The 9,586-nt window shown below is 37.3% G+C and overlaps 1 protein-coding gene across 1 annotated transcript; it reads right to left on the bottom strand.

Moving 5' to 3' along the window:
* Nucleotides 1–8,399: 8,399 nt before the first annotated feature.
* Nucleotides 8,400–9,230, bottom strand: LOC129228589 (histone H1.03-like). Its single transcript, XM_054863271.1, has one exon. The coding sequence runs from the start codon at nt 9,228–9,230 to the stop codon at nt 8,400–8,402; it is 831 nt and encodes a 276-aa protein (XP_054719246.1).
* Between the last annotated feature and the right edge of the window lie 356 nt (nt 9,231–9,586).

Below are 9,586 nucleotides of genomic sequence, written 5' to 3'. Positions count from 1 at the left end.
TTCATTGTTTCTTGAGATACAGCAGTCACAATTGACGACAAAAAACGTTCTATAGCTCAACCCCCGTTTGAGTTATTGACACCAAAATTGAATCAGCACCTGTTCCTGTTAATACCAACATATGGACCAAATTTTGTTTGATTCCGCCAGTAACTTCCTGAGGAATAGCAAGCACGCGTAACTCGAAAAACGTCCCATTGCTCCACCCCCCTTGGAGGAATTCGCGCCAAAAACTAATGGGCACAAGTTCACATAGGGGCACATATGTGTACTAAATTTCGTTCGATTTCATGCGGTAGTTTTTGTTGTAGAGCGGCCACAAAAAACTGGTCACACACAGACGTGACACACATACATACACACACACACACATACATACATACACACACACACACACAGACAGACATTTTCCAAAAATGGTCGAAATGGACTCAGCACACCTCAAAACGTTCGAATCCGTCAAAATTCGAAAATTTGCACGAATCAAATACTTTCTTCTATATATTAGATATAGAAGAAAGTAAAAAGGGGGTAGCGCAATCGCCCGTTCTTTTTTACTTTCTTCTATATCTAATATATAGAAGAAAGTATTGGATTCGTGCAAATTTTCGAATTTCGAATTTTGACGGATTCGAACGTTTTGAGGTGTGCTGAGTCCATTTCGACCATTTTTGGAAAATGTCTGTCTGTCTGTATGTGTGTGTGTATGTGTGTGTGTGTGTGTGTATGTGTGTCACGTCTGTGTGTGACCAGTTTTTTGTGGCCGCTCTACAACAAAAACTACCGCATGAAATCGAACGAAATTTAGTACACGTATGTGCCCCTATGTGAACTTGTGCCCATTAGTTTTTGGCGCGAATTCCTCCAAGGGGGGTGGAGCAATGGGACGTTTTTTGAGTTACGCGTGCTTGCTATTCCTCAGGAAGTAACTGGCGGAATCAAACAAAATTTGGTCCATATGTTGGTATTAACAGGAACAGGTGCTGATTCAATTTTGGTGTCAATAACTCAAACGGGGGTTGAGCTATAGAACGTTTTTTGTCGTCAATTGTGACTGCTGTATCTCAAGAAATAATGAACGGAATGAAAGAAAAATTTATCGGCAAGTAGCCGTTAGTGGGTATAAGAGCTGATTTTATTTTGGTGTCAACAGCTAAAAAGGGGGTAGCGCAATCGCCTGTTCTTTTTTTCCATTGTGAGTGCCCTATCTCAAGAAGTAATGCTACTTTCTGGTTGAAATTTGGAATATATGTGAATCCATATGTAAACAGGCTTTGGTTCAATTTTGACGCCAATCGCTCCAAGAGGTGTTGATTTATTCTTTTTTTTGCGAATAAAAATAGCTTTATTAATGCAACAATAAGAAAGATAAATCGTAATAGATTGTCGTCTGCGTATTTCTCGTGATTTTAATTGTATGGAAATGACCGGAAATATTATCTCAATGATTTAAAATTTTTAACTGTTGCCATCTTATGTTTGTTAACAAATAAAATATTTGTAATTAATTCAAGCAAGGCTTTTAAAATAACTTTCAATTTTCGCTCTTTGCTTTGCTTTTGTAATAATTCAGACATTGGGATGGTCGTCAAGTTTTTGCATGTGTAATTTTGTTTTTGTTGGGAATATTGCTTCCTCGTTAAGCATGGGGAGGGATCAGAATTATAAGAAAGATATAGAAGAAAGTTTCGTGATGGCCACAACATACTAGTTTACTTTCTTCTATATCTAATATATAGAAGAAAGTATTGGATTCGTGCAAATTTTCGAATTTCGAAGGATTCGAACGTTTTGAGGTGTGCTGAGTCCATTTCGACCATTTTTGGAAAATGTCTGTCTGTCTGTGTGTGTGTGTATGTATGTGTGTGTGTATGTATGTATGTGTGTGTATGTATGTGTGTCACGTCTGTGTGTGACCAGTTTTTTGTGGCCGCTCTACAACAAAAACAACCGCATGAAATCGAACGAAATTTAGTACACATATGTGCCCCTATGTGAACTTGTGCCCATTAGTTTTTGGCGCGAATTCCTCCAAGGGGGTGGAGCAATGGGACGTTTTTCGAGTTACGCGTGCTTGCTATTCCTCAGGAAGTAACTGGCGGAATCAAACAAAATTTGGTCCATATGTTGGTATTAACAGGAACAGGTGCTGATTCAATTTTGGTGTCAATAACTCAAACGGGGGTTGAGCTATAGAACGTTTTTTGTCGTCAATTGTGACTGCTGTATCTCAAGAAATAATGAACGGAATGAAAGAAAAATTTATCGGCAAGTAGCCCTTAGTGGGTATAAGAACTGATTTTATTTTTGTGTCAACAGCTAAAAAGGGGGTAGCGCAATCACCCGTTCTTTTTTTCCATTTTGAGTGCCCTATCTCAAGAAGTAATGCTACGTTCTGGTTGAAATTTGGAATATATGTGAATCCATATGTAAACAGGCTTTGGTTCAATTTTGACGCCGATCGCTCTAAGAGGTGTTGATTTTTTTTTTTTTTTTTTGCGAATAAAAATATTTTTATTAATGCAACAATAAGAAAGATAAATCGTAATAGATTGTCGTCTGCGTATTTCTCGTGATTTTAATTGTATGGAAATGATAGGAAATATTATCTCAATGATTTAAAATTTTTAACTGTTGCCATCTTATGTTTGTTAACAAATAAAATATTTGTAATTAATTCAAGCAAGGCTTTTAAAATAACTTTCAATTTTCGCTCTTTGCTTTGCTTTTGCAATAATTCAGACATTGGGATAGTCGTCAAGTTTTTGCATGTGTAATTTTGTTTTTGTTGGGAATATTGCTTCCTCGTCAAGCATGGGGAGGGATCAGAAAAAAAAAAAAGAAAAATATAGAAGAAAGTTTCGTGATGGCCACAACATACTAGTTTTTTTTTTTTGCGAATAAAAATATTTTTATTAATGCAACAATAAGAAAGATAAATCGTAATAGATTGTCGTCTGCGTATTTCTCGTGATTTTAATTGTATGGAAATGATCGGAAATATTATCTCAATGATTTAAAATTTTTAACTGTTGCCATTTTATGTTTGTTAACAAATAAAATATTTGTATTTAACTCAAGCAAGGCTTTTAAAATAACTTTCAATTTTCGCTCTTTGCTTTGCTTTTGCAATAATTCAGACATTGGGATGGTCGTCAAGTATTTGCATGTGTAATTTTGTTTTTGTCGGGAATATTGCTTCCTCGTCAAGCATGGGGAAGGATCAGAAAAAAAAGAAAACTATAGAAGAAAGTTTCGTGATGGCCACAACATACTAGTTTAGATGAGGAGGCGTATTTTATTCCTAGAAATCAGCTTAAAATATTAAAAAATTATGTTTGAAACAATTTGCGATTTTAGCTATTTTTGAGAATTATATATACTAGAAAGCAGATATGGGTATACTATACTGGAAAGTAGGCTCGTTTAGTTCTAGACGGAACTTTTTGTTTTTAAACTGAATTCTATGAAGTGATGTCTTTATTATTTTAGCTAAATAAATTGTTGTAGAAAAGAAATTTATGTAGGAGAAATAAAAGATGAATGATAATCTGGTATAATTAATACTAGACTAGATATTGTATGTTAGTTTCATTTATACAATGTAAAAAAACTGCCATTTATACTTCAATATATTAATGGAAAATCGATCAATACAATCAATATCAAATAAATATTCATTTTTTAAATGTTTTTGCAAATTATCAGTTCAAATCTTAAATTACACTGTAACTTAAGTTTACATTTTGGCCTCACAAATCAGATCAAAAGGGCAAACTTAATTGCATCAGACTATCAACAAATCGGCCTGATTTGTTCATAATTAAAATAGACAAGAGTGGAACGGCACCATTTATTTTGCCAAGAATAAGTCATATTTTATGTACTACTTGTGTTCTTTACACAGTGCCGGATCTTCGATTTTTCCGAGCCGGGTCAAAAACTGGAAACTGCTGCCCACATCCATGTTATCATAGTGTATTTCAACAGAAAAAAAAACTGTGACTCCCTTCCCCCAATCAAGTCTAATTTGAATTCTGAAACTTTGAATTCGAATTATGTTTTTCGCCATCACGAGTTGCAACAAGACACTACTCATTGGAGTTATTGTTTCTAGAAACGGCCCATCCCCCCCCCCCCCTAAGCATATCCCTCCTCTTTGGAGGCTACGTGTGCATAGTTGAGTGTGTAGGCTTTTGTGTGTGTACGTAGGCGTGTGTATGAGTGTAAAGGCGAGCGCAAGTGTGTATGCGTATGAGCAGGCGTGTGTAGGAGAAGGACGCCGCTGCCCAAAAGCAGACACCCCTGGTCCAAGCTCAAAAAGGAACCACAACAACAAGGATGGTCAAGTGAGAACAATAAGCAATAGTGATTGCTCAAAAAAAAAAAAAACACATAGAAATAAGGTGAATTTGCCGTCCGGGAATAGAGTTTGCTTCTTTCTAGGTTAAAATGAAATCGTAGTTAGAGTTGAAAAAACTTTCTCTCATTTCGATAAACGGGAAGGGGTTCAAAATCTTCAGCTGTCCTTAGGACGCTGAAACTATTAAAATTAATTAGCTACTCCTCAGAGTTAACTCGTTAAGTTTAATTTAGTCAAGTGGACGAGGGAAGGGGGAGAGCTATGAAAATAGGACATTCCGCCGGTCAAGCATTCTTCGCGGTACGCTACTGCTACGAATGTGACGACTTATTTTTTTCCTTTTCATTAAAGTAAATAAGGAATTGTCCTTAATGTTTTTGAGTTCTTCAAATGTGGTTTAAAGTGTTTTAAATTGATAAAAAAGAGATTTTCAATGAATTTGTTTCCTTCAATTAAAAGTACTACTTTTAGTACCTGAAATTGGTAGAATAAGCAAACAAGCAACGATAAGATTAAAAATTTTAAAAAAACCCAGACTGAGTCGCAACTGTAGAATCAAGAGGGAAAATTGAAAATCCTTTTAAAAGCCTTATAGGATTAAAAATCTATGTGAAGTACTTTATTTGCAATTAAATAGGAACTGGCAACAGATAAAAGTTTAAAATCATTGCGTTTTATTTCCTTGTCGTCCAATAATGAGTTCGGTGATCAATCGCGTGAATAGAGGCTTAGCCTTTATCTAAATCTGCTTAAAAAAAGGTTATAATTCGAATTCTATCAAAATTGGAAGTTCCAAACGCATTCTATCAGACGCGTGAAAAAAATTCTCTTTATTTTGGTATTAAATTTAAAATTTTTTTAATGTTTTCACTGCAAAAATCGCGAAAAACCTTTTGGAGGTTTTTAATTAATATCTTCGTTAATTAATGTCATCAAAAGATGCAACCTAGCTAAGAACACTCTCGATAAATTCTCCTTCCAAACATTTTTTTTTTTTTAAAGCAATCACGATTGCTTATTGTTCTCACTTGAACGTTTTTGGCGTCCGTGCCTTTTTCAGCTTGGACCAGGCCTGCAGCACCACCGTCCACCGGCGGCGCGACTGGTGCTGACCACTGTCCCCCGAACTCCACTTTTGCTGGGCGGTGGCGTCCATGTCCCACACACACGAACGCCTACACACACACACACACACACACGAACGCCTACACACACACACACACGAGCGCCTACACACACACACACGAACGCCTACACACACACACACGAACGCCTACACACACACACGAACGCCTACACACACGCACACACGAACGCCTACACACACGCACACACGAACGCCTACACACACGCACACACGAACGCCTACATACACACACACACGAACACCTACACGCACACGCACGTACACAACACTCGCTCACACATATGCATACATACACTTACGCATCCACGCACCCACACACATGCGCCTACACAAACACACACGCTCGTGATTGCGAAAAACATAATTTGAATTCAAGATACCAAAAATTCAACTTAATTTTTTTTTTTTTTTTTTTTTTTTTCAAAATCGGTCCATTTGTTTAAGCGCTAGAGTGCCACAGACAGACACACAGATACGTCAAACTTAAAACCCCCTTCCTTTGCGTGTCGGGGGTTAAAAAAATAACACGGAACGAGAAAAAACTTTTATTTTCTCAACGCTTAATTTTTAATTAATTTTTCAAAATGTCCGATTTCCGATCTTGAAAATAAGGCGTGGTCATTATGACGTCACAAAAGATGTGCCTTGGCGCATCTTTCAACTGCATTTCCATGCTATGATAATCAAGAAGCGAATTAAATATTGCGCTCTGCGCTTTCTATCAAACATATCATTGCCAGTACATGCGAGTAAAGAAACGAATTAAATATTGTGCTCTGTGAAATGCATTTCATCATTTGTGACGTCATCCGAGGAAGCGTAAACAATAAAAGAGCACCGATTAAAAATATTTTTGAAAAATATTATACTTAGTCAAATTATTTACAAAATGGTCAGATCCAATGTTTTTAAGCTTGCTCTTTCAGTAAAAAATACTTTTAAATTTCGGAAACGATCCCATTTTTGTCTAGTCTGACAGTCCGTTTTGGCTTTTTTTCAAACGACCGTATTAGGGACTCCTGTTTCAAGTAAGGCCGATTCGCCATTTTTGTTAAACTGCTGTCAAACATAATTTGAACTTAAAATTTTAACATGGAATGATTCATGAAATACACCGCCAACTCAGTCATTTCCAGCCGAGGACTGCAGTTTCGTGCTTATTAGCACGCATCAGCACGGCATAGGAAAGTGACTGAGCTGGAGATTGAAAACCTCTTATGGAAGTCAAGAGGGCCAAACAAACTGGTAGCTAATGTAGAATTAGCACAGACAGCCGAGTGACCAAAGCAATGGTTCGGTTCAACTCGAAAATTGATGGCAAGGCATGGTATATTCAGTAAATTACCGCCCATTAGCCAGGGCTAAAGCAGAAATACATCGCCAACTCAGTCATTTCCAGCCGAGGACTACAGTTTCGTGCTTATTAGCACTCATCAGCACGGCATAGGAAAGTGACTGAGCTGGAGATGGAAAACCTCTTATGGAAGCCAAGAGGGCCAAACAAACTGGTAGTTAATGTAGAATTAGCACAGTCTGTGCTAATTCTACATTACTGAGTTGGCGGTGTATTTCATGTATTTCTGCTTTAGCCCTGGCTAATGGGCGGTAATTTACTGAATATACCATGCCTTGCCATCAATTTTCGAGTTGAACCGAACCATTGCTTCGGTCACTCGGCCCTGTCTGTGCTAATTCTACATTAGCTACCAGTTTGTTTGTCCCTCTTGGCTTCCATAAGAGGTTTTCAATCTCCAGCTCAGTCACTTTCCTATGACGTGCTAATGAGTGCTAATAAGCACGAAACTGCAGTCCTCGGCCGGAAATGACTGAGTTGGCGCTGTATTTCATGTATTTTTGCTTTAGCCCTGGCTAATGGGCGGTAATTTACTGAATATACCATGCCTTGCCATCAATTTTCGAGTTGAACCGAACCATTGCTTCGGTCACTCGGCCTGTCTGTGCTAATTCTACATTAGCTACCAGTTTGTTTGGCCCTCTTGGCTTCCATAAGAGGTTTTCAATCTCCAGCTCAGTCACTTTCCTATGCCGTGCTGATGAGTGCTAATAAGCACGAAACTGCAGTCCTCGGCCGGAAATGACTGAGTTGGCGGTGTATTTCATGTATTTCTGCTTTAGCCCTGGCTAATGGGCGGTAATTTACTGAATATGGAATGATTCTTTTGGGTATTTACGTATTAACGCCACCGGAGCAGATCAGAGCCGAGGGGCCTTAGAGCAGATGGTGCGCAAATGCGCCAATAAAGAGCAATAATTTGGCATATTTGTTTTTCGCACGCGCACGCAGTTATCTTTTGGATTGCTTGTTGCCTTGCTTTGGCCAACAAGGCAAAAACCGCTAAATATTATAAAAAGCGCCAAATCTGTGGCTGCGGTTGCGTTAATACGAAAATTCCTTTTTGTGAGTCATATTGATAAATTCAGAATCACCGATCAATTTGAAATGTTCTACAATATGATAATTCCCTGAGAAACAACTCCAACTGTCAAAATGAGAAATTATGCCAACTTTTAAAGAATTTACCATTTTGCCAAGACATTCAGCAAAGTCGTCGCCAAATAAATGAGTCAATATTTATCAAAGCAATCACGCATAATATAAAGATCAAAATGGAATGATACAATATAATTTAATAATATCAATATTTCATATACAAAACTATCAACCTTTCTTTAAGTAATCATGGCTTTTTTTTCCCTTTTTTTTTTCAATTTCATAATAAACTAGTCTTGACAAAAAGTTACATTTTGAAATGTTTCTCTAAAATAAAATTTTGTGAAATTGTTTGTTGCTTTAAGTCTGCAATGTCTCATTGGACTAGAATTTTGCGAGATTTCTTTCCCGTTATTCGAGATCCCCCAACAGTTTCTCTATTTCTTGCTTCGCTTGCGTGCTGGAGTCTCTACCTTCCCATGACCCTTGACAGCTTTTTCAGACGTTTCACTTCTGGGAGATTTTCTTGGTTTGGCTTCCTTCTTTACTGATTCTATAGTAGTTCCACTTTGTATTTCAGCAGCCATCGTTGTTGACTTGGCTCCACTAGTCGAAGGATCATCGTGCATTGCACTTTTCTGGAAGGTTCGTGTTTCTGGCAAGTCTGAACCTCGGGCAACTCCCACGTTGTTTGCTTGTCCAACTACATCTTCAGTTCTAACTGTGACCGTGTCTTCTATAGAAATTTCCATATCATCCTCTTCAGTCTTGGCCTTTCGTTTTTTAGCGCTTTTGGGTTCTTTCACAGATTTCTCTATTTTCGCCTCTTTGGCTTTCACTTGATCCGATGCAACTTCCATTTTAGTGGCTCTCTTGATTTTTACATTTTTTTCTTCTTTTGTTGATTTTAGTTCTCGTTTCTCTACTTTATCAGACTTGGCTTCACTTAGGAGAGACTTTTTCTTATCAGCTTTTACTTCTGCTTTGGCAGACTTTTTCTTCTCAACTTTAACTTCCGCTTTGGCAGGCTTTTTCTTCTCAGCTGTAACTTTACTTTTGGCTGACTTTTTAGTAGACTTAACATCACTTTTAGACTTAGACTTCGTTGTACTTTTCACAGATTTCTGCTGCTTCGCCGTCTTCATAATTTTTATCTTTTTCACACCAGTCTTTTTTGGGCTCTGAGCTTTTCGTTTAGTCTTCGATCCTCCAATAGTTTTCTTAGGCTTTCCCGCCTTTATAGACTTCCGTTGGACACTTCTTTCCATTTTCTTAAATTATTTTTTCGCGTTGAGACTCAACTTCAAATATTTGCATTGATTTCAACGTTTACGTTCTATTTTATGGCTTAAGCTAATTGAAAATTTAAACACCAGTTTTCACGGGAAAATTAATTTTTACACCAACAGAACAGGCTTAAGAAAACGTTTTATCAAATGCATTTGAATCAGTTTCCATATAGCACGCGAACATAAAATAGCTAAGTTCTGAACGTGTCAAAACAGAGAAATATTTTCGGCAAGGCATTTCTTCATCAACCCTTTTATTTACCAGTAAAAAAAATCTTTATCATGAAATCAAAGAAATCAATTAAACTAAGTACCGTGCTTCCGCGAAAATAATA

This window comes from Uloborus diversus, chromosome 8 (genome assembly GCF_026930045.1).
Source record: "Uloborus diversus isolate 005 chromosome 8, Udiv.v.3.1, whole genome shotgun sequence".
Classification (NCBI taxonomy): domain Eukaryota; kingdom Metazoa; phylum Arthropoda; class Arachnida; order Araneae; family Uloboridae; genus Uloborus; species Uloborus diversus.
This window is presented reverse-complemented; position numbering and strand designations above follow the sequence as displayed.

Bases quoted from the DNA above. Each gene is read 5' to 3' on its own strand.
- LOC129228589 (XM_054863271.1), bottom strand. From the start codon at position 9,230: ATGGAAAGAAGTGTCCAACGGAAGTCTATAAAGGCGGGAAAGCCTAAG.